This window comes from Numenius arquata, chromosome 10 (assembly GCF_964106895.1).
Source record: "Numenius arquata chromosome 10, bNumArq3.hap1.1, whole genome shotgun sequence".
In the NCBI taxonomy this organism is placed as follows: domain Eukaryota; kingdom Metazoa; phylum Chordata; class Aves; order Charadriiformes; family Scolopacidae; genus Numenius; species Numenius arquata.
In genome coordinates this window covers 14779576-14804295 of record NC_133585.1, presented here as the reverse complement: position 1 = coordinate 14804295, position 24720 = coordinate 14779576, and the positions used below count along the sequence as shown (strand labels likewise).

At 47.1% G+C, this 24720-nt stretch overlaps 2 protein-coding genes across 2 annotated transcripts in view; both read left to right on the top strand.

The window, feature by feature from the left end:
* ANK3 (ankyrin 3) overlaps window positions 1-16686 on the top strand; it is a 215328-nt gene extending 198642 nt beyond the window's left edge. The window contains exons 43-45 of the mRNA XM_074155343.1: window positions 10035-10127; window positions 13234-15421; window positions 15646-16686. Coding sequence (XP_074011444.1) covers window positions 10035-10103 — 69 coding nt within the window. The 3' untranslated portion in view covers window positions 10104-10127; window positions 13234-15421; window positions 15646-16686. The remainder of the gene's footprint in view (window positions 1-10034; window positions 10128-13233; window positions 15422-15645) is intronic.
* Window positions 16687-21718: 5032 nt separating this feature from the next.
* The window catches only part of CCDC6 (coiled-coil domain containing 6), a 51642-nt gene continuing 48640 nt past the window's right edge, over window positions 21719-24720 (top strand). Inside the window, exon 1 of the mRNA XM_074154776.1 lies at window positions 21719-22030. Within this exon, the coding sequence (XP_074010877.1) occupies window positions 21719-22030 (312 nt within the window). The remainder of the gene's footprint in view (window positions 22031-24720) is intronic.

Here is a 24720-nt window from a genome sequence, read left to right as displayed (position 1 = left end):
TGTCTATTACAGCACTAGCTGAATTTGCCTAAGATGCGATTGTTACTTTAGGAACGATTTCGTGACGCTCTGATTTGCACATACCTGTATTGCTGTTATCACGGAATCACGGAATTGTCAGAGTTGGAAGGGACCTCTAGAGATCATCTAGTCCAACTCCCCTGCTAAAGCAGGATTGCCCAGAGCACATCGCTCAGGACTGCATCCAGGCGGGTCTTGAAAATCTCCAGAGAAGGGGACTCCATGACCTCCCTGGGCAGCCTGTTCCAGGGCTCTGGCACCCTCACTGGAAAGAAGTTTCTCCTCATATTTAAATGGGACTTCCTATGTTCCAGCTTGTGCCCATTGCCCCTTGTCCTATCGCTGGAAACCACTGAAAAGAGTCCGGCTCCATCATCCTTCAACCCACCCTTTAGGTACTTGTAAACATAGATAAGGTCTCCCCTCAGCCTTCTTTTCTCCAGGCTAAAGAGCCCCAGCTCTTTGAGCCTTTCTTCATAAGGGAGATGCTCCAATCCCTTAATCATCTTAGTTGCCCTACGTTGGACTCTCTCCAGTAGTTCCCTGTCTCTCTTGAACTGGGGAGCCCAGAACTGGACGCAGTATTCCAGTTGTGGCCTCACCAGTGCAGAGTAGAAGGGGAGAATGACCTCCCTTGACCTACTGGCTTTGTGGAGAAGGGTATGCATAGAGGCGCACGCCTTCGGTATAGTGTGGCTGGCAGACAGGCTGCTCTGCACAGCTGCTGATCTCTCCAAGATACGGACACTTTTGGAAAAGGCGGGATGACATTTCTGACTGTCTTCACCCTTAATTTCTTCAGTCTGCTGGTTGTGCTCCCCTTTGGCACAAGGCAGGAATTGCAACACTGAGCTCAGTAGAGGTGAATATTTTGTAGGGTATCTCATCTTTACAGGCAGAACCTGCTGCCTTCCATGGAAGGTCGGGGTATAACCCTTCATCAGTCGTTCCCTCTGCAGATAAGACACGACTGGTCAGACACAGGAATGTGGCTCCTGTTTTCAAGCGGGGCAGGCGGCCTGTGGGCGGGTACAGACCCGTTGAATGCTTTAAGAGTGTTTCTGGTAAGACATAAAGTATCCGTGTGCTGAAGGTTTTAAAGGCTGCACAGTTGGTCTGTGGCTGAGGTCCCCCACCCAATTTACGTGTGAACTATTTTAGTGTCCGCTGGTTTGGAGTCAGGAAGCGTCGGAGTAGAAAAGAGAAAGTATGTAAAAGGCAGCCTTCGCTTGCTTTCCAAGTACATCCGCTGTGTTGAAAGAGAGGCATAGAAACTCGTTTTTAAATGTGGGGGTATAATTTGGCGTTGAACTTTTAACAGAGCAACGGTAAAGCATAATGTATCGCGTTGTAGCCCACAGCCAGTGCAGCTGCCGTGGGGAGGCTGTGTGTGGCGAGTGGAGGCGGCTGAACGTGCTCTGTTGGGAATGTGTCTGATCCGAACTGGATTAGAGGTCTCTTGATTAGAAAATGCATGTGATACTTCTGTCATTTTCTGATGATTTATGGCTTCTTTTTTATCCCCCGCTCTGCATTTGAAGACAAGCTTAAAACAGAACAAGAAAAAATTTCAAAGCAGCAATCATCGGTGCTTTTAGAGAAATAATTTGATAGTGGAAACAACCGTTTCAGTAGGTATATTTTGATCATGTAGAGTCTGTGAAATGGTGGTGTGAAATGGAATAATCGAGCTTTAACATTGGTAGGGATCTGGACTTTAATTTCTGCACGTTCCTGGGAGCAGGGGTTCAGTTTGGATGAACTGAAATCCCTGCGAGTGAGTGCGCAAGCTGAGGAGCGGCTCCTCGTTGAGGGAAGAGGTCTCAGGATACAGTGCACAGAGGCACGGAGCGAAGCTGTCAGCCTGCAGAGTAAAAATAACTCCCCTGTCCCTGCCGCAGGGCCCCGAGCGGCGGTCGGGAGCAGCAGGCTCTCGCCTGAGTGCCCGGCCAGCGGTGCCCTCTCCGAGGCTCGCACTGAGCGGGGCTGGCATCATTGCATGGAGCAGTAGCAAGAGGGGAATCAGGCCTTCCTGTGTCTGTATTTTCTGACACTCCTGGCTAGCCAAATAGTTGTTATAGGGTGATGCTGAGTAGAAGGCAGGGCCGTTTTCCTCCGGGCTGTCCTGTCCCGCAGGCAGCAAGCCTGTCACACCGATGATGAAATGCCCCAGTGTTTTTCTGCAGTCGCTCCACGGGAGTACTTACCCCATACTGTCTTATGTTACGGTTACTTAGGAACTAGCCCTAGAAATCTTTGTTGAGTTTGCATTCCCTGGAATAAAAACTGTTTTGAACATCTGAAAAACCTGGGTGCAGGCTTCATAAATGGATGGCAGGGCTGTGGCGTGCTGGGAGAGCCCGCTCTGCCGGCTGGTGCCAACAGCAGCAGCGGGGAGGGGAGGAGGGTGTGCTTGGACAGAGCTGCACATGGGATCTGCATTGTTTTACCGTAGCATATATTCATTACTGCCTGCATGTTGCATTAAAAGCAACAGAGGTACTCACATAGCCTGCAGGGATGAAGTTTGGTAACGCCAAAACCTTGAGGATAAATGGAGTCCTGTGGAAAAAAGACTTTGCCTCTGTGCCTCCGCAGCTACTGTCAGGGCTGAATTGCTTCATTACCTTTGTTCTTCTTTCCCAACTTGTTTTTCCTTTCAGTGGCATTCTGCATTATTGCTAACACTATTATTTCCGTTGAACTGCTACCTTAGCTCTCTGTCCCGGCCCAAATATGGGGAAAGGCTTTTCTCTCCCCCGGAGGTATTTTCCCAGCAGTCCGAGAGCTGAGTCCTGTCAAGTGTTCAACACTCTCGAGCACATTCCCATGGGATTTAGCACTTCAGAGGGCTGAGCCCATAAAACCAGACAAGCAAGGACTGATGCCCATTTCCACATGTAATAGGATCGTATTCTAACCTCAAGGTAGTGCAGATGTTTTTGTTTTTGCTTCCTTTCCCCTCTTCTGTTCACATGGTGGATTGATGGGACGGGGCATTGCAAAAGAAACAGGGGTTTATGGCAGCACAGGAATGCGAGCAATTAGCACACAAGGGAAGAATAAGAGTGCGGCCACAATGTGCACATTCAGAGCCTGATCCAAAGCTCCTTTTATTTAGTCATGACAGAAATCAGTGTCTGATTTTTCATGCTTTTTCAGAGGTTGTTAAATCTTTCATGGGTACAAATTTTTGGCAAAAACTGTTTAGTAAGATTCTTGCCAAAAGGTTTATGGTAGAATTTTGTAATGGAAAATAAAATAGATTTCTAGGCAGAGATTGTTCAAATCTTATGTCATTTTGTATCTTGTACTTCCGTTATTTTTTTGTCAATTTTTATTAAAGATTTATTTGTTTCTTTCCACGCATTTTGCCCATGAAACACCCCATTACTGATTTTGGGGGGCTTGGTTCAGCCTGCACTGGAGGAGTGGCATGGGAGCCTGAGCAGCAGTCGGTCAAAACTAGGACCAGCAGCTTTCATGATCTTACTATGCAGAGGAAACTTATTTATGGAATGTGAAAATGTGGCCATCCCGTGGGTGAGAATAATTAGGGGCCTGTGCCCCGTGTAAGGAACATGGGAAGCGTTTCCATTTGTGTGTTCAGCTGGGCGCAGCCTCTCTGCTGCAGTCCCTCCCAGGCTGGCAGAGCTGCAGAACTGCTCTGCTCCGTAAGTGCCCTCACCTTGTCTCACCCCGGGAGGGACCGGCAGGGTCGGAGCTGCCGGCCTCACTGAGATAACACAGAGGTAGAGTAAAGCACAGACTACAAGTGCTGTTATAAGGGTTGTTCACCATGTTGTCCTCCATGCCACAAGCAACAGACCTATGACCCAGCTCCCAGTATCCCGGTATTGGGCTAGACTCTGCCCCATTTGTGGCACCATTTCCTTTCAGGTCTCGTTGGCTTGCCTGTTGGTTTGTTGGGTTTCTTCCCACCCCCACCCCCCACCCCACGGCTTTAGCAATACATCTGCGAACAAGCAAGTACAGACTCAGCACAGGCAGAGAGTTGTGGCATCTGATTAACAAGGTCTCCCTGAGTAGGCAGAACTCACTAATGAAAATGACCTTAATGAAAGATGTTGGTTTCTACTGCCACTGCCACAGAGGCTTGAGACCCCAAGGAGACCGAGGCGCAGCTGCTGTTTATGCATTACAAGAATGTGATCTTGGGGCTGAAAGGATTATGTCTTGGTGGCTGAGGCCAGTATGGGAAGAGGTCTGAGTGCTCTGCACAACTCCTGTTCCCATTGCAGCATTGCCCCTGGTCTTTGGCGAAATGAAATATTTAGGATCTTTCCATCTTGCTTATTTCCGTCTGCTTTTAAATTTCTTTTATCCATCTGGGGAAGAGACATCCAGCTGCACCTTTTTTTCTCCACTGTTACAACAACACTAGATGTATAGGAGGAATAAAAGGGGACTATTATCCCTCTAGTAACAAAACAAACATGAAAGAAAACCAGAGCTCTGACAAATCTGCAGTGAACTTTGGCACAATGCTGCAGCACCGACTGTATAACTCCATTTATCTGGAGGTCCCTGGGAACACCCATAATCTGCAAATAACTGTTAAGAAAATCAGTGGAGCTGACGGAAGGCTTTGAGGAAGCTGCTCTTTGCTTCTTCTGCCCTGGAGAGCTGCAGGGAGAGGATACCAGCTGGTTTTGGCAGGACTACACTCCAGCGAGCAGGGTGACATTAAAGCACTCTGCTTTGCAAAGCTTCCTGGCATGTTCTGGGGCTGAGGCTTGCAGACCGCAGCCTTTGTATGGTTTAGTCCCAGGGATATAACCGAGCTTCCAGTAATCGTGGTATTAAGTTTTCTCTCTGCCTTTCTAAAGCTCTTGGTATTGTGACAGTGATTTCAACTGGTCAAGGGTAAAATGAAGCCCACATAAGTATGATGCAGCAGAAAGAATTTTATTCTTTCGCTGTTATGCAGATGCACCAGCTTTGTGTTTAAAAACAGCTTTTGTTGACAAGGTCATCTAATGTGCCATTCTAACCCAAAGCTGGTTTTGAGATCTGACAAGTAAAACTGCCAGTGGGTAAGGGTTTTTTTTTCCCTAGCAAACATCCGTCTTTATAACTGCATAGGATTAGAAATGTCAGTAAATCAGATCTACCTCCTGCCAATTGTGAGCCCTCCTGCAATTTGTTTAACTACCCACCAGCAAGAGAATTGTGAAAGCTGGATTTTATGCGTGCTGACTGCTGAGTATTTACAGCTTTTATCCTTAAACTGTGCTTAAAGGAGCATGTAGCTAATTAAAAACCAAGATTCATAATACCTTGAAAACTGTATTTTTTTCCAAGAGACATCTTTCAGTGCATGAGTACATTTTTCACTTTAAAGCTGAACCCAGTAATTCTCACTAACTTGTTTTAAGGAACAACCTTGCTCATAGAGGCAGTGAGGGGTCAAATGACCAGTACGCACAAGCAGCATTGCTGTGCCAGGTAGTCTGGTGACCTTGCTACTGGCCATGTCATTTTATTTCTGTTTTTCATGGTTTTTATTGTTGTGGCTTTGGAGATCCTATTCATGAGAGGGAACCTCTCCATACCTCTCCTCTGGTCTCTATGGGGTGGGAGGGACATCTGGGACAGGGTTCCCTCCTGTCCCTTAGCGCACTGCGCAGGAGCCTGGGGAGTCTCTGAGCCCATGGGTGGGAGGCCAGGAAAGAAACTGTGCAGCTAGCTCCCCATCTGCTGTGCTTCTGATTAAAGCGTCATGTCTCCAGAATCAGTATTTCCCCCCACTTCATTGTGGCTTGGAAACCCCACAGGTTTCAGTTCCCAAAACCTTTACCCAGTCATCGCCCCCCAGCCGCAGCAGCCGTCCCTGTGCTGTTCTTGTTTCTGCTGTCTCGCTCATGAGAAAGGAAGGAGCAGGCTGTGTCGCTGGGGCCCCGCTCACTGGGGGGACCAGTCTCTTACTTGCCTCCTCCTCCTTCCCTCGGGTCTTAGGCAGGTATGTCATTTCTCCTTCCCGTGACCCCTCAGCAGGGTACTTCTGGGGAATGAGTCGCATGGGCCCAGCCTGGGCTCCATCTGAAGGCTTCAGCAGCTGTTTTATCTGCCGTGCTTCTTGTAGCGATGTCACGGTGTCTGGACTTGGGGATCTCAGCTGGGTCCCTTCAGCCCCAGGTGTATCTCAGACTCAGGACCTCATCCCTATGTTCCTACACGGTGACATCTGCCTGGCTGTGGAGTCTGCCCTTCTCTCACTGGTGCTTCCTGAAGCATCAAAGTTCAACAAATTTCACGGTTTATATATAGCCTGTGAAAGCGTGGGGAAAAAAGACATGAAAAAATGTCCAAAACTGTTTTAATTACTTAATTATCAAGCGATGATTTCCATACAGCTTTCAATATGCAACAAATGAAAATGCTGCACTTGTGAGTAATGACCAATGCTGACGGGAGGCTGGGTTGGTGGCGGAGCTCTGCTCTTTGGTGCTCCCCTCCGGGTTCCGCCTGCTGCAGGCCCTCCGCAGCGAGGGAAATGGAAATGCTTGGCTATAGAAAACACCACAAATGGCTTGTAAATGAAAAGAAAGCTTTATTTGGTTTAGAGCTTAGAAATAGCATACAAACTTCATGTTATAATGTAGGTATTGAAAAAGGCGTGTTTGCAGGGAAAGTGGTTAAAAAAATAAACATGGCATTTCTATATTTGTTCATTATAGAGCCGCGCCAGGAGCTTATGTAGACAACTATGTAGCATATAGACCACTGTAAATAGAAATTATATTTGCCCTGTGCTGCTTAGTATGTAGAAGCATTATGAAAGCTTAATGTTGAGATGTAATAATCTCATTTCAACTAATATATTTGTTGTTGATATTGATATGACATGTTTTATACAGTGTTTCTTTCTGCTTCCTCCCTCTAGTTGTCATTTTTTCCATAGAGGGTTGAGGCTGAGGGGAGAAGAAAAGTTTTAAGGATTTTGTTGCTTGTTTGTTTAAAGGTTTATTCATTTATATGTGGAAATTTTTCATATGTAGGCCAGCTACATTATGATTATATTTATTTTATTTATATGAAATAAATAAGCACAGACGATGGATATTTTTGAAGCATCAAATGCAGTGCTTTCTTCAGCACCCAGGTTTGGAAACATGACTTTGCAAGGTAAAGTTGTCAAAGTTCATCTGGAACATAAGTCCATGACTCCCAAGTAGCCTTAGACTGTAAAGCAATAGCATCTATTTATAATTTGAACAATAATTCTTGTAGCGGTGTTAAGTCACTAGCATAGCAGTTAGGAAACTGCTTTTGCATTTATCTACGCTGGTTCCATAAATTACCGGTGCTCCAAGAAGCTGATCTCAGTAAGTCGTGCACCAGGCTGCCGAGGCTGCTCGGCAGGTCAGCAGGCCTTACCGTGCCAGAAGTGTCACGTAAGATACCTTTCTCCATTTCGTACGTGCTGAGAAATCTTGTTTTTTGTGCGTGTGTTTAAGATCTCATGTTTAGCAAGCTATAGGCAGTTTTAACTCCCAATTTTCCCCCACCTTATTTTGGTGTCAGACCCTGTTTCTGTGTGTGCTGGGCACTGAGCAGCTGTGAAAAGCTAATGGGTGTCTGAGGAGAGATTATATCGTCACGAATTTGTGCCTCCATCTCATAGGACTCAGACTGACCGCAAGATGATTTGTTGCCCAGAGAGCTTCATGTCATGAATTAGTTAATAAGAGCAATGTGCTAGAAGCTCACTACAGGCTTTAAGGACACATTCTGTAGAATGAATGCACAGGTATTGGCATGCTAAATGAGCAAGGCTTTCATACTATTTGTGTGACATCAAGCAAACTGTTACATAAAGTTGAAGCTAGCATGTGCTTGTTGCTTGGATTGGTGTGGAAATATGTGTGGGTTTGGCAGAATGTAGGCTATATTGCTAATCTTGTAACACGTTCTTTAGGGTGAGGAAGCAAAAAACATTCCTGGTGAATCTGTAACAGAGGAACAGTTTACCGACGAAGAAGGCAACGTCATCACGAGAAAAGTAATCATGAATTACATCACTGCTCTGAGTCTTTGTATTCAAGTAACTTCTTTTAACATACTTTCTTCCTTTAGAAGCTAGGGAAAAAGAAAATTGATACTTTTCGTGTATTGCTTCCCACAGATCACCCGGAAGGTAGTAAGACGCGTTGTTATCCCCCATGAGAGGAAAGTTGGTGAAATGGTAATGGAACGGGGACTACCAGGAAATAACAGTAGATGCAGAGGGTTGTGTTGACTGCTAGAAAGCGCTGCTAAAGGGCTGGAGGTTTGCATTTAACAAGAAGCCTTGGCAAAGTGCGGTGCTTGCCGTTATTGACAAGTTTTGCGTGTGGGTAACGGGGCAGGGCTCTCCTGTTGTGCAGGGGAGGTCTCGAGGGGGCCCGGCTGAATTCTGTCGCTACAGAAGCTTTAGGGTCTGCGTCTGCATAACAGGCAGCAGGCTTAAACCATAGGTTTGGGGCTTGTTTTGTGCCATCAAGACGAGCCGTATCTGTGGGTTTGGTTAAGCCCTTGCAGAATTTGTGCCTTACACCCGTAGGTGTACTGTGCTGCTTTTTCACCGGCCCAAAGGAATGAGTCGCAGTCTGGTCCCTACCGACCTCTCGTTCACCTGCCTAACACCCCTGTGCCACCAGCTGAGGTTTGCAGGGCTCAGGGCAACATGAACATACCCAAGCAATGGGATCTTTTACAAGCAAGCGCCGAGACAGGATTTTATCCCTGGCAATTAAAATCAGAAGCTTTTCTGCAGGGCCAGACTGTGCCCAGCCTCAGCACACCCAGAAAGAAAGGAGGGCAGTGGGAAGGGCAGGCCTGTTGTGCCCCAGCCCCTCTTGCCAGGACGGGCAGGCTGTGACTTGGGCTGTCCTCTGTCCCGAGGAGCTCTCAGAGGAATGGGCCCCACCTCTGGAGACAAATGGCTTCAGGGGAGCTCATGCCTTGTTCCCAGCACGTGGCCCTGGGAGGTCTGTGCTCCAATAAAAGTTGTCATTGGGGTTAATGGAATTTTTCTCTGAGTGAAAACAGATTCAGAAACAAACAAAGATAACAAATGCTCTCTATCTGCTGGCATTAAAAAAAAAAAAAGAAAGAAAAAAAAAAAGGGGGGAGGGGGCAACACAGAAATAGGTTGAAACACAGAAACAGAGTTGAAACAAACATATTTCCATCCCCTCTTTCGTAGTCCTTTATCAGGGAAAAAATAAATCCTGCCCAGCAAAGGGGAAACATTTTCAATTTGCTGCACCAGATTAGATTAGTTGGAAACTACAAATAGTTACAAATACATCAATGCAGATCACCCGAGGGGTAAATTCTGCCGATAACCACACATAAACAGATGCCTTTCTCTGATGTGAATGAGGCTTGTGATTACCGGAGTATTTATTTTTAGATGATTATTGAGCTAATTTTAATGAGCAAAGATGAATTTTATTTTTGGGGTTGCTGTTTTAAAGACACTGAAACCTGCCCTGCTTGTCACTGTCGTTGGTTTTACTTCTGCGCTGCTTCAGTGGTGGTTTTTGCTGGCTTTCTTCCTCCTCCCTTTACTCCATTACTAACCTGCTCACTTCAAAGCACAGACGTTGTGAAACATAACGGCAGCCGTGGCCTTTGCTGTTGGAAATGTCCACCGATCCCGGCTGAGCTGGGAAAGGTGATTTTCCTTGACGGTGGGGCTGAATCCAGCTGCAGTTGGTGGCGGGGGCTCTGCCGAGGGCTGCCGGCCGGGCACGCCAGCCCAGGGGTCGTGCTGAAATTGCAGACCTGTGTTTTCCACTTGGAGATGATATTTCAGGCCTGTGCTTTTGCAGCTCCGCAGAGTGGATAAGTAGATTGTGTGTATCTTTGAAATGAGGTGTTAATGTGATTTAACTGCTTTTTACTTATCCTGTTACAGCAAAACGTGGAGCCTGTTTTGGAAGCAGGTTTATAATTACGAGCACTCTGCAAACTGTGTTAATGTTTATGTTTTTCCTTTAAAGCAGGGAGAAGCTTATAAGGTTAAGACAAAGAAAGAAGTCAGACACGTGGAGAAGAAAAGTTACTCATGAAAGCTGAAAGCCGACCACTGACCGGTCAGTGTGATCAATTTTCTTCCATTGCTAAAGCCTGGTGGCAGCGCTGCGCAGCGTGGGGGCTGGCACCTGGGCCGCGCGATGGCTTGCCTCTGCTACCTTGGCGTTGTTTTCAAGCTGCAAAGCTGAGTAGATGGCCCTTGATCTTGTAAGCAGAAAGTGACCTTGAGTTCACGTAGAGAAACTGAGCTTTACTTCTCGGAACATAAAACAACAAAGCAATACTGAGGCATGTGTAAAATTCTGGGGAGTTTTACCAAGTGTTTGTAATCCATGGCACTTTCTACTCCTAAAAGTCAATTTAAACACAAATAGTGAAGGAGCTGCACGTAAGTAAATCTACTGGGAGTGAAAGGCTTCTTCCACTGTCGGGCGTGGGATCTGAAGGCAGTCATGCAAGTCAAAGTCCTTGTAAGAGCCAGTGAAGTGTCTCAGTATTTGCCAATAATCCTTACCGACTGTTTCTGGTGAATTTTATTGATCCAGCCTTAACAATTGTAACAAAATGGCAGCTGACAGCGTAAGGGCTTCCCAAACTAAAACCAAATGCACAAAGACACCCTGGCAGGGGCTCTGTAACAGGGTGCCGGAGCCTTGTGAAGCCAGAGGCTGCTCTGTCTCAGTCATATAGCTATAGTCACGCAGCAAATATGCCCGTAAATTCGGGAGGAGCCAGTCTGTGTCTGTCAGTCTTGGCGTCAAGTGCCTACATTTACCATGTTCATGTCTTTTTTCTACTCAGAACTTTCCTTAGCTTTGGTGGATTTTAGAAATTGGGCAGAGGAAGAGTTTATGAAGTGCGAGTCTATGGGTTATCCTTTTCCTATATATATGGTACGGGATTGACTGTAGGATTTAAGAACAGGATAAACAGGACCTGGAAGACATACCGGACAGTGACGTGGAGGTAAAGGACGGAAGTAGAGTATCTCCTGAGTCACTAGTCCCTTCTGGCTGCTGCAGTGCAAGGTAGCCCCATAAGCCACCTGGCCGTATGGGCTTTCCATGCGTGTCAGTAGTGCCATTTGGGACCAGCGGCACTTGGCCTGTGGGATGTAGCTGAGGCCTTTATGGGATCAATCCCTAAGGTGTGAGCTCTGCGAGGTGACCATGGGCTTTCATCACCTGGTAAGCACCTACTGCGTCCACCTAGCACGACCTCCGAACTCCTGCTTTTATTGAGAGCCCTCCCATATGTGCTAATAGAATAATACTGCTTCACGTGGCTCAACACACTCATAAAATAGGTAATGTTTTGAAAAGGAAGGTAATTCTTTAGATGCACCTTTCTCCTTCATGGAGCTCAAGCATACAGGAGGAAAGCAAGCCAAAGGGATGATGCTGCTTGTATGAACTTGTGACCCAAGTTGGCTCCCGTGCTTCTCCACTGTCAATCTGCAGGGGGAAACCAGTGGAAATTCGTGAATTCGAAGGCACTGAAGGCAAGATGGGGCACTGAATGCCGTAAGCAGTGCAGATAAAGAGCCTGCCAGCTTACAAGCGTGATGCAGCACACATTGGGGATAAGGGAGAAGCATTTCACTTTAAAATAAAATGGCATCAGTAAGACAGTCCTTGCTTCATGTATGAAACATATTCTGACCTTCAAAAAGCCAGAGTCTGAGTTCCTCGGAACCAGATTTGCTTCCATGACTGCTGATGCATTTCTTCTGTGATTTCCAGTAGGCAGCTCTCCCGTGCTAGAGCCCCTGAGGAACTCGGAGAGACTTCCTTATGCTCAAGGGAGAACTTTGTCACATAAGATGAATCTCTGTGGTCCAAACTTTGATATGATAAGCATGACCAAATGTGCATTAAGTAATTGTAAGCCCAGTCAAGAGCCTATTGAAAACATTTTATTCGAATACAGAAGTGGATGCATTTGCACAGACAGGGGATTCTGATGGAAAACACTTTGTTTCTTGATCACAAAAGACAAAAAAAATCCTGTTTGGGAGGCAGAGGTGTTGCTTTTCCTTTGAATGTTTGAAAAAGATCACAATATTAGCTAGATTTTGCTGTAAAAATGTCTTTGTCACCATTGCAAATAAACCCATTGTGAAATATAGGTTGAAAGGAACAGCCAGCAACTTTTACATGCAATTCTGCAGGACGGCACTGTGGGAGCCGGCGTGACTGCTGCAATGTCAATAGGAGGCTTTTAGCAGCAGGATAGATTTATGACAATCGTAGATGTGGGCAAGGACAGGTTGTTTCAGCACAGGAGGAGAGCGTGAGCACTCCTGGGGAATGCGTGTGGACCTGTGACCTGATTAGTAAACAGGCATGTCCGTGCCAGCGTGGATCCCGCCGGCACTGCGCAAGCCACGCTCCCAAACAGGCTTTGGGCGCCCAGCTGCTGGGGAACCCGCAGGTTTTCCAGCTCCCCTTTGCCGCTGTGTTTGTGTTTCTGCTTCCTGCCTGCTGGCTGCAAGGCATCGCTGTTGTACAACAGATGTAGCAAACTTGCTGTCCTTACGCGCATGGCTGCGTGACTGTTTTTGGATGGGCGAGAGAGCAGGAGCTGGACCCCCGGTCTCCTCGGTGCCACTCACGCGAGCCAGGCGGGAGATGGATGGGGCTGCTCCTCTTCCTCGCTTTGTCCTTTGCTGAGCCTCCCAAAGGCTGCACTCCGCATTCCTGGCTCTCCCGGTCACGTTCCCTGAGCGACTGCCAGAGGTGGATGTGCAAGGAGTGCAGGTTTTCCACCACTGTGAGGATGCCTGCGAACAATAAAGAAAAACACGCTGTGAAAGCAGCAGTGCTCTCACTCTGGGGATGACGCTATTTCTCCTGCTAGAGGGAGTACCTGTTCCTTGTCATCATGGGATCTGAGGAGCCGGTAACTGTGTCTGGGGTGATGAAACGCAGTGTATTGCAAGCGTATTTGCAAACCAGTTCACGAGCAACGTGGACGTCTGCAGCTGCATTTTCCCTTCATGCTGGGAGCTCAACTAATGTCATTGCCTACCTAGAATGTGTGTGATTTATCCTATTGCAGAATTCCGTAATGCCAATTAGAACTTTTCTGTTTAGTCAGGGAAGGCACGAAATTGATTCTAGCGAGATCTCCTGAAATGATTTGTGCTATCTTTTCTTTCCATAGGACTGTGTGCTTTTACTGCCAGTATTCTAGAGGGACACTCACAGAAGAAAAATCAACAGGAATTAAACATTCACCTATAAAAGTGTGCGTGTGTTTGCTGCTTCCACACATTAACCGCATGGTTTTTATGCAAAAACAAAAACAAACAAAAAAATTAATTTAGCATGAGCCAATTTACAGAGCATGGAAATTCACGTTCATTCACAGGATTGGAGGGTGCGCGGTTACCAATGCAGTGTATATACAAGATGCCATGCTGTTAACAGCTTCTTTCAAGCAGTTTGACGTCATCTCAAAAGAAATAAATTCCTGTGGCCAGAGGGGATGTACGAAGACGGAATGGTTAAACTATGGAAAGACACTAAAATTACTAAAATCCACAACAGCTCGCCTTATTTTTCTTGGACCCAAACTGTCAGGGTATAAAACACTATTTGTTTCTTTTTTAAACATCAATAGTTTTGCTGTAAATAAATAACACTGTATAAATTCTAACAAAATAGAATAAATGTTGATAAGGCACTGCCTTTTCGATCACAAACAGAATATTGCAAATGCATTGAGCAGGCTAGGTGTCTCAAATGGCTGCACCTACAGGGATATTCTGGGTGTATCTTCACAGATTCTTGTATATTAGCAATTATAATGTTTGTATATGCAAAAACGCTAGCTTGATTTTAAAAAAATCTTTAAAATCTGCTGCAAATTTAAATGATTCCCAAAATGAGGAATTCTGTAGTTCTGTGAAAATTTTTCTTCAGAGTACTAATATTTTGATGCATGTGTTTCACCTTATTTTGATTAAATCTTTTCCAGTTTTGCAGACACTATACCGCAACATGAAAAATAAGATTTTATCTGTAAACACAAAGCCCTTCATCTAATATTTGTTGCTGTTGCCAATTTTTCAATGAAATGACCTAAAACCCATAACATATACAGTAGTTGCATTATGGGGAGGGGGGTGCTATCTGTTCTCGCTTTATAACGGGGGTAATGCTTGCAGCTTTAGAAGTGGGTTGGTGCTCTAACGAGCACAAGTTTGGGATATTTTTAAATGAACTGAAGAGAAATTATTAGCTAATAGACTGGCAGCACGCTGTAAAATTATTACTGTATTGTGTACTGGCTATAAGATGTAGAATCTTTCAGTAAGCCAATCATCTGTAATCATCCTAGCAGTGTAATATTAGGTTGTTAAGGCTGCTGTGTTTTAAAGGGCATTTTTATTTGGGTTTTGGTGAAATACTTTAATTTGTTGATTATATTCATATGGAAACAGCATTCATTGATAATAGCTCTAATTACATATGTATGAAGACAACAAACACTGGATGATCTAGTTGATTATTTAAGCATAAAATAAATTGTGTTAAAACTCTTGGATAACGTGTATTTGGCAGTGTTCTTGTACCCGACAGACATGCGGCTTCACAAGGACAGCCGATAACCACCCCTGGCTCTTTGCTTCTTTTCTTCTCCTTTCTTTTGTCTGATCCACCTCCTCATCTTCCCAGTGTGACAGGCCATGGCTTGGCAGGCTGTCTCCAGGTGGGGGGAACGGGAGGAAAACACAGCAGCCAGCACATCCTCAGCAAAGCTAAGGAAACCCACCTCCCTGGGACAGGGAGATGACTCAGGTGAGGGGAAAGGACCTGCACAACAGGGGTATGCGCAGCCTCTTCTCCAACACGTGTTATCTCTGGACCTCCTTTAGTTTCTTTCACCCCATGGAGAACCAGGAACAGCACTATGAAAAGCAGGTTTTTTCCCTGTGTGTATCAGTGAGACCAATAACCAGCACACTGCAGATGATGTAAATAAAGTGTATATCTCCTGTATATTGCATGCACTTGCTGTTTATTATAGGTGATGGACCACTATATATATAAAATGTTGCCAAAACACAGTTTTGTTGGCAGCATCAATACATGCTCACTGCTCTGGACTGCAGGCTTCCGCTCAGGTGCAATAAATAAATTTTATAACTCAGGGTTCAGTTTTAGGTGGCTTTCAAGGCAACATGAAGATGATGTATTTTACCCCAGCTTGGCTCCTGAGGAAGCTCCGCTGCTACAGATCCAACTCAGTCGGCTGATCCACACAGGAACGGCTCCTCACCTGGGGTCAGTCAGCAAAGCTCTCCTGACTGCGCTGCGAAGCACTTGGCTTTGGGAGAGCATAACAGGTTGGTTTGTCAGCGTTTCCCAGTTATTAAGGCTGGCAGCTTTTGAACCGGTGGCAGAAAATGAAGTGGTTTTCATCGTTTTAGCAGCCAGTTGGTGTTGCAGTGGGTGTTTTACGTAGGCCAGGATGCCGCTGGTACAATGCTGATGGTTCAGGTCCTTAACGCCAGAGTCTGGAGGGCAGATGCTACTTAGGCCACTGGAGAACAAACACATCTTCTTGCAGGTCACAGGCCAGCAGCAGTGATCGTTCCCCTGGAGACCTCGCCGTCCAGATGCCTCCCTCCCGCTCGCGAGTGCCCAGATCAGCTGAATGAAAAAGAATGTTTTTAGTAAATGGTGTGTGGATGTATATATTTAATATCATGCCGATTTTACAGCAGGAAGGCAGGAGCAGCGGTGTAGGAGAGCCTCACTTCACCTCTTGGTAACAGCATCCAAAAGGCAGCATTTCATTTGACTCATCTCTCTCCTCTGCCTGGTCCCTTGTTAGTGCCCAACACTGACGAGGAAGAAAGCTGTGATTGTACCGGGAACGGTAAACGCCTGTGCTGGTAGCAGAGATGTGTAGGGGAATCTCGACAGGTCTCCTGCCACTGGTGGTGATTTATATGGCACCTGCAGGCTCAGAGAGTTGGTGTTGATGGTGACAGCAGCCGTGGGTCGCTGCTGGCTCTTCTTGAGGCTCTCGAGGATGCTTTTGCAGCAAGGCCCAGCCATGGGTAGAACGCAGCACCCGAGCAGGCTGCGACCACGGCAGACACACCTCTCGGGCCATCCGGGCCAGCACAGGGCAGGGTGGTCCCTCACCGCCAGCCGGTCCTAGTCCTCCCTCCAGCTCTAGCCACACAGGCCGGCCACAACACCGCTTGCTGCCTCCCGTGAAGCTTTGATACAACGGAAATGGCAAAGGTTGGAATGGGAACTCCACACCTAAATTTGCAGAATTTAAAACTTCATATTAAATGTTGAACAAACAGGGGTTTCTGGGTGTTGGTTTGTTTTGCACTGAGTGTATTGATTCCAACAGTAGCCCAGGATATTTGGGAAAAACAAGGCTGAAGCAAAAATGGTCGTTTGAGAAGGAAAACAGAAATCTTGCCAGTACTAGCAAACAGCACAGACAGCCCTGGAGTGAGTGAGGGCTCTACCTCTCGTGCGCTTTTGTCTTATTTTTCATATTTTCTCCAGTAAGAACATTCCCCTTAATGGCAAAATTGTAAGTCATGGGACTTTTATTGCATCTATTAAAATAAACTCAATTGCTAAATACGGCGTTCTTTTCATCCTTTTGATATTTGTTTTAGCACTACCTAATAATAATGCTGCAGAATATCCTACTGTACTTTTTCCATTTCTGAAAGAATATCAATTACATTTTATTTGTGGCCGGTAACAGTTTTAATGTCAGAAATTCTAAGAGCTCCTGTAGTGCAGAGCTGACATCAGTTGGATAAATGGCAGTCGCTCGCAGGATTGCAGCACCCCGCTAATTAATGCTAATTTCCTGGAGGGGTTGTTTAACACGGGCTTTGTCTGTAGCGCGCACTGTGCAGGAAATCGAGACGTGCTCCTGCAGCCTGGCATGCGGGGCATGCGCCCCCCAAAACCTCGCCATGCTCCCTACAGAAGGCGGTTATAACTGGGGCTGCTTTGGGGCTCAGGCCAGAGGGTGCCTGGCTGAGGCCAGTGCAGGGGTGCCGGGCAGGGCACGGGCAAGGGGCTCGTTTGTTCTCCTTGCTATGTGCACGGCGTACGAAAAGGCTGCCACTGACCCACTGCAGCCTCGGCCCTGGGGTCGTGCGCTGGGATTGATTGCCAAGGAGTGGGTGGGTGCAAGTGGAACCTCTGTTTTCAGGGCAGATCCCACCAAACCAGGGCTGGAGGAAGAAGAGCTCCTGGCTCAGCTCCCCTCTAACCCTGGAGTGAGCGAGGGAAGGAAAACATGGTGGTAGTGAAGAGGAAAATATTCTTGCTTCATTGAAAACACAGCGGTTTTTCAACAGAGATGCAGACCCTTGTGTAGGGAAGGGGAAGAAGGGAACATTAGACCCAGCCTGCTCCAAGGTGCTTGACATAAAAAATAGTCCATTACTGGGAGAGAAAAAGGTTAGTGAAGGACAGAAAAATGAGCTGCTCAAGAAAAATCTATGTACGTGCCACATTTTTCATAACTGCTGATGCTAAAAACAGTATGCTAATTGTGCATGGCTTTATTTATTTGACCCTAAGTCCTGGAGGAAGGCGAAGATTTATAGTAAAAGTTTTATTGGTACTTTTCCCATCACACTAATGTTCAATTATTGAGAGCCATTTGGGCTATAAAACAGCAACGCACAGCGATCCCCTGTTCACCAACTTCCTTGGAAGGCTTCCAGAGGCTGGATATCGTTACGGCACAGCCAGACCAACAGAACCAACCTAGCACAAACTCTGAAAATAATTCCCTGGGAGAACAAGGATACACAAGCAAAACCCCAGAGCTGAAGATGCATTAGCTACTGGGTGGCTACTGCGCGGCACGTTTTCATAGCCACATGCTCTGTCCTGCACACAGGCTTCTTTTCCAACACAGGTTTCTCCTTAAATAATTGTAGGTCAGAAAAGCAAAGCAGCATGGCATTATTTTCACCTGAATTGCTTGTTAGAAAACATGTTCTATCCTGCATCAATAGACATCTTGACCCACAGCATTAGAGAATTGGGATTTTTTAGTTCATACAAATCTCTTTCAGATCAAGGTTTCTCCCCTTCAACAGCCCTTCCACAATGGTAAAATCTCCACGTATGCACTCCATTTTCCCCCTTGAATATTCCTTGTATACAGATCACAACTTTTTTTAACAGTGCTTCAGTTTATTTTCCTAGCAATGTTTTCCATTAATTGCATTTTAATGACTTTGTCTTCCTGTTGTTTTTTTTTCCCTCTATTTTAGTCAGGTACTCTGAGTACTGAACAGAATTTTTCCTGGGGTTAATTAGCTTCAGTTGGTCTTTTTCTCTTCAGTCTATAACTACTGAATATTTTAATAAAATTGTATTGTTCTAGAAGGCTTTCTAACTGATTAATGGACCTCTGCAATTATATTAAGGATTACATTAAATCTCTGAACATACCTCTTCTAGCCCCTCACGCCTAGCAATGTATTTTATACAAATATTTCTACTGTTGATGTGAGTTTATGAAACACCATTTCTAATTGCCCATTACCTCCTGTAATGATAATTTCTGTGAATAAAGCCCTGCCTTTTTATTGCTTCTTCTTGACGTATCTGCTCTGCTATTATTACAGTGCTGGTGACATTTTGAGATTTTTTATTTGGACCAACACCTCCCCTTTGCCCCCTTATAGTTTTGCATTTATTTTTTGTACAATAAAAAAAAAATTATTGGGGCAAGGCGAATGGGGACCTCGTCCTGCAGGCGCTGCAGCGGGGACGGGTTGGTGGCGGTGGCTTTTACTGCCCCTCGGCTCCTGTGGTGTGGGGCAGGACCCTGGCAGCGGCGCTCCGAGCAGCCTTGCAGCTGGGTCAAGTCGCGGTGCAGGGGCAGCCTCCGCCGCGCGCCCCAAGCCTTTAAAAGGGGGTTTTGCTAATTGTGCTCGTACCGCATAGTTATACTTTTTAATTGGTTTGGTTAATGTCTTACAGATGTGCAAAGCACGCGATTATTTTTTTTTTGGGTGCTAATTAGGATAAAGTTTTCTCTCCCTGTTTAATCTATTAATTTGGAGTAGTTGGCTGTAATTGTAATTAAATATGCAGGCGCTATTTTTTAAATGACTGAAATGCTGTTATGACAAGAAGGATGCTGTTTCAGATCTAAACATCAAGGGCCCTTGAGTTTTCCTCCTACTCCCCCACTGACTCAGTGTTTGTCATTGGGCAAGTACCTCAGCTCGCTACCTCCCTTTCTTGCCTTCCAGGGCTATTGTGCGAATTAATTAGATAATGTTTCAGCACAGCTTTGAACTGGAGAGTGCTACAGAAGTGCCAAGTTATAATTTATTGTTATGAAAGCCGGCATGCTAGCTGGGAGCGAGACCTCTGATGCAACCCCAACAGAGAGGGATGGCGAGGCGGCTGGGGGAAGCTCCCCTCTCTCCCCATACCCGCCGTCTGCAGCACCTTCAGCCTGCTTGAGAAACGTTCTGCACCAGCAGGTGCCTGGTGTGATGCTGGGGACACAGACCCTGGCTCAGCCAACCCCTCCCGGCTGCTGGATTGAGGATGTCTCCTGCATCTCCCAGCCTGTTCTCAGGCTAGTTTTGGTGTCCGAAGGAGCAGCGGCCACGTCCTCTGGAAAATTACAGTGCTCCAAATCAGCACAGCACTTAAGATTAACATTGATAGGTCTGAAGAGTGGCTGAAGGTTAAGCACGCCGTGGGGCTTGCTGGGTAAGATTAGCCCAGAGCAGATGCCTGTTTTGCTGATGCATGTTTTACAAATATTTAGGCCTTGATTCAACAAGACACTCAAACAGGAGCAGTCCCACTGAAGGCGATGAAAATAACAGGCTGATCAAAGCCAGGCAGCCAAATGAAGAAAGAACATTAAGTTACAAACCTGTTTGTTTAGGAATGAGTTTGCTTTGAGGAGCACATGTGCGTGTGGACAGAAGCGGCAGAGCAAACCAGCTTGTCTGCTGTCACCAGTGCTGTGGAGCATGGACATGAGGTAGCACTTCCTCACCACCCGGCCGTGTTCATCTGGCTTCCCGAGTACCAGCAGACCTGTTTAAAAGCAATTCCATGGAGTTGTAACGACCTGTCCAAAACACTGCTTATTATTTGTCAAAGCCTATTTTAATCCCTTGGGCTTTTCATCCTCAAGCCCGTGCTGGCGGAGAGGCTCAGCCTGGGTGCTGCTGCGGGGACATTTCAGACCCCTGCAGACCTGGGGGTCCCTGCGGGGACATTTCGGGACAGCATCGAAAAACTCTCACGAGATCTCACGGACATCACCCAGCTGGTCTGTGGAGCCCTGTGCATCTACAGCAGCATCTCTGGATGCTTTTATGTTTTGGGAGAAATCCCGCCCTAATGCCAGTGCTGGATGGGGACCCCCATTTCCCACCACCCCATCTCCATTTTTGAGCCCTGTTTGCACGGCAGCGTAATGTGCCAGGGTCCGACACACGACCAGGAAATAGCACCCGTGTCTGAAAACCGGGGATGGCCCTTTTACTGCTTTTCTTGTGATTAACAGACCAAAAATAAAATGACCTGCACTTATATTCCCAGGCAGGCAAAAAGAATAATTACTTTACAGAGATGGAATTCCTTCATATATCATCGCCATTAAAAAGAGTAAAATTTGAAATTTACTGTGGCATGGAACAAAAAGGTAGTGCAGTTAGAGATAATGAAATCCTTACTTGCCATTAACGGAAAAATTACTGGTGTTAAAAGACCCCTTCATAAATAATTGAGAAACCAATTATACAGTCTTGATGACTAATTTATCCAGGAGCAATATGGACCACATTATGCCATATAACAAACGGCACGTACACTCCGTTATATCTCACTGCAACTCCTGCCTTTATTCAGCTGCTCCAGAAAGGAAAAATAAAAAAGAAGAAACTAATGCACGTAGTATATGAGAAAATACCTTATCTGAAATGAGAGATGGGCATTGATAGATCTTCCTTTAAAGTGGTTTTATGGCAGCGTGGAGGCCTGAATTAACACGTTGCTTTGTCTTTGGGCCATGACGGGGAGCAGGACGGTGGGCCCGGGGTGGCCATACTCACCCTGCCTGGGCGGGAGGGTGACCGGGCCCCCCCGCCCGCAGTGCCCGGCACCGGGGGGGAGCTAGGAGCGGCTCCGCAGGCCAAAGGGTTCTCCACAGCCGGGGGTACACCTCCGGGTACAAATGGGTACAACCGAGGCCTCTCCCACCCCGGGCAGCACTGCCTGCCTCCGTCCGGGTTCTTCCCCGTATACTGAGGTAAAAAATTCAGGGTTGGCGCGCAGGCCGTTCACCGTGGATAATTTAAGGTCTAAACAAAGCCTTCCCCGCCGAAGCTGCGCCACCGGGGGCGGCTGCACCGCCGCAAAGTGACATTTTCCCTCCGCGCTGCGACCGGATCCCCCCACTCCCCCCCGCCCTCACCGGCGGCGGTGCCCGGCTGGCGGCGGTGCCGGGGCGGGCCGGCAGGCGGCGCTGTGGGCGGGCGGCGCGGTGCGGGCGGGCCTCTCTTGGCGCGCGGGGAGGCCGCGGCGCCGGCGCGCGGCGGGCGCCGCCCCCTGCTCGCCTGGCGGCGCGGCGGCGGCGGCGGGCGGGAGCGGCGGCGATGGCGGACAGCGCCAGCGAGAGCGACACGGACGGCGCCGGCGGCAGCGGCGGGGGCGGCGGCCCGGCGGGGACGCTGACGGCGGGCGGCCCGGCGGCGGGGCCCGGCTCCGGGGTGGCGGGCGGCGGCGGTTCGGGGGGCAAGGCGGGCGGAATCGTGATCTCGCCGTTCCGGCTGGAGGAGCTGACGAACCGCCTGGCCTCCCTGCAGCAGGAGAACAAGGTGCTGAAGATCGAGCTGGAGACCTACAAGCTCAAGTGCAAGGCGCTGCAGGAGGAGAACCGCGACCTGCGCAAGGCCAGCGTCACCATCGTGAGTGCGGGCGGCGCCGCGCCGGGCCCGGCGGGCGGGCGGGTGTGTGGGGTGTGCGTGGGGGGAGCCCCGCCGCCGGGGTGTCCGCGCAGAGCGGGCCCGGCTGCCGCCGCCCTCCCCTCAGCCCGGCCGCGGCCTTCCCGCCCCGCCGCACCCCGCCTCGGGGGTGGCGGTTGAGGCGAGTTTACCTCAGGCTGTCACCGCGGCCCGGCCGGGGGGGGGGGGTCACCGCGCGCCCTTCGCGCCCTCCACGGGCCCTCAGCGGGGACCCCGCGTCCTTGCGGGAGGCAGACAGGCGAGGAACCGAGGTTCGCGGGGAGGCGGCCCCGCCGTCCCTGCCCCCGGCTGCGCGAGCGGCGAGGGCTCGGGAAGGGGCGGCCCGGCGGGGCTCTGAGGTGAGGAGCAGTAAGGGCCGTGCAGAGGAAGGGCGGTGCTGGATGTTCCCTGAAGTTTCTCAAAGTAGAGGTTTTTCTTCGAGTATCGGTAATCTGCGGAGATTACGGATTATCTCTTCAGCCACAGTGCAGAGACAGCGAGTTTCAGGATGGCGCTTTAGTCATGAAGAAGCGTTTGATTTATTTGTACGGTTTTTGTTAGCTGTGGTATATCAAGAGGTTATCTAAAAACTCACTTAAAATAAACCCTTTAAAAACAACGCGAGTAACACACACTGCTCTGTCCCGGGAACAGCTCAGCTACTGGTTTATGAGCACTGTGAGGATAGCTTGGAATTTAACATCATTTTATATGATGCTGTTAGGCATCAATCTTCAGTAAAGTACATGTGGAAAATATAATGAATATGATATTGTCTTCTTCTCTATGAGTTGGAAGTTTAGGCTAAGGGGGTTTTTGCTGATTCAGTGGCTAGAGTGATCGTTTAGATGTTGTAATGATCATGGCGTGCGTGCAAACAAAGTAGGTAACATGTTAAAGCCCGGCTAAAGGTAACCCTGATACTTGTATATGCTCTCCTGTACATCCTTGCCAGTGCAGATCGAGATGCCGTGAGAGAGACTGATCTCACCTCAGTCTCTTCTCATCTGATTTTTCACAGGGGATACTTCATTACAAGCATAAGGGCTATTTTACTGATAATCAGTTTTTTCATCATCGATATATCTAGGAAAGAAATGTAGCTCCTCTAGGTGAACCTCTCGTCTGTTCCCAGTAGTAAGCATTCAGTGTCTAGCAGGATGTGGGCCGGAAGAGTGCGTGAAATACAATACAGAAGTAATTTATTCAAGGATGACAAATATAGTGCTAGTCGGGGAAATGTGTGCTTTGTTAATACTTTACGAGAAGAGAATGTGCCTTAATTAGGTAGCAGCGAAGTGCCTTCTAATGTTGAAAGGGGCTAAGACATCTTGTCAGTCAGACATTTTCTCTTTGCCTGTTAGAAAGGCACAGCATCTTTGTGAACCCCTGGTAGGTGGATTGTTTGTAAACAACTTGAAAAAATGTAAGTGTGCATTAAAGTTCTTTAGGTGCTGTCTCTAGGGTCTGATTATCTTATATTTTCATCAGATTTTAATTTAAAAAAAGGAAGCATTTTTCTTAAATCTAAAACTCAGTATGTTTTTGACATCTTGGATAAAAAGAGAAAAGGTGTTAGACTCTCATAGCAACCTGTAGGCTGTCTGGGAAACCGGCATCTTCAGCAGACACTCTGTCTTTGGTATGCTAAACTATGTGCACAACTGAGTAAACCACTTCTAATTCAGCAAGCGGCGAAATAATGAATGCAAAACATAACTTTTTTTCAGGCCACTGAGACTTTGTGCTGTGGTTTACATAGTCCGTAATGTAAACACATTTGCAGTCAAAATACTTTGTTGTGTTGCTCTAGCATACAAGTGACTGGAGATGAACTTTATTGGAATGTTGAAATGTGTGCCATTTGCATGTAAATGTAATTAAATAGAGAGTTTTCTGATTTTCTCCATTGTGATTCTAAACCTTCGTCAATTTACTCCTCCACCAGCCAGCTCAAGCTCCTCGCCATGTTGCTGTGCTGGCAGGAGGGTGCTGCATACCAGTTTCCTGTTGAAGACATTGTAATGTCACAGAACAGCTTTGATTTTTATCAAGTGTTGAGGATGAGCTGTGAAGCACAAATTAAACCCACAGGTAGCCAAAATAGCAGGTGAAATGATTAAACGTCTGTGCTGTAGGTGAAGGTGTCTCCTCGAACCATGGTGTTCTTCATCTACGAGCCTTTCACTATCTCGTCGCTTGAGCTCTGTTGTGTGAGTGCTGCAGAGACTCTTCACTTTCTCTAGCTCCCACCATTGTCTTTATTGGTTTTGAATATTTTCCCTTTAAGGTTTACCAGGTAGAAAGCAGTGGTCTTCCTTCTCCCTCTTGTCTCTGTGCTGGTGTAAGTGCTAATGGGACGTTTTCTTCTTTGTTTCTGTATTATTGGTGTCAACGTGGAGGTGTACAGTTTGGGAATTATTTAAATAGCTTGCTGCATAGGATCCTATTCGTTCCATTTTGTAGTTAACCCTTGTGTCATAAGGTTGAAAATAAGTGTTAATTAAGCATAGGAGACCTATGTTAAGTAGTTGCACATGGAAAACTGAATGAGAAAAGATGTTGACTTGGCATGCTTGTATGCTTGCTAACTTCATATGAACTTCCATCTAAAACACGTAAAAACAGATGCTGCTTTAATACTGAAATTGGTA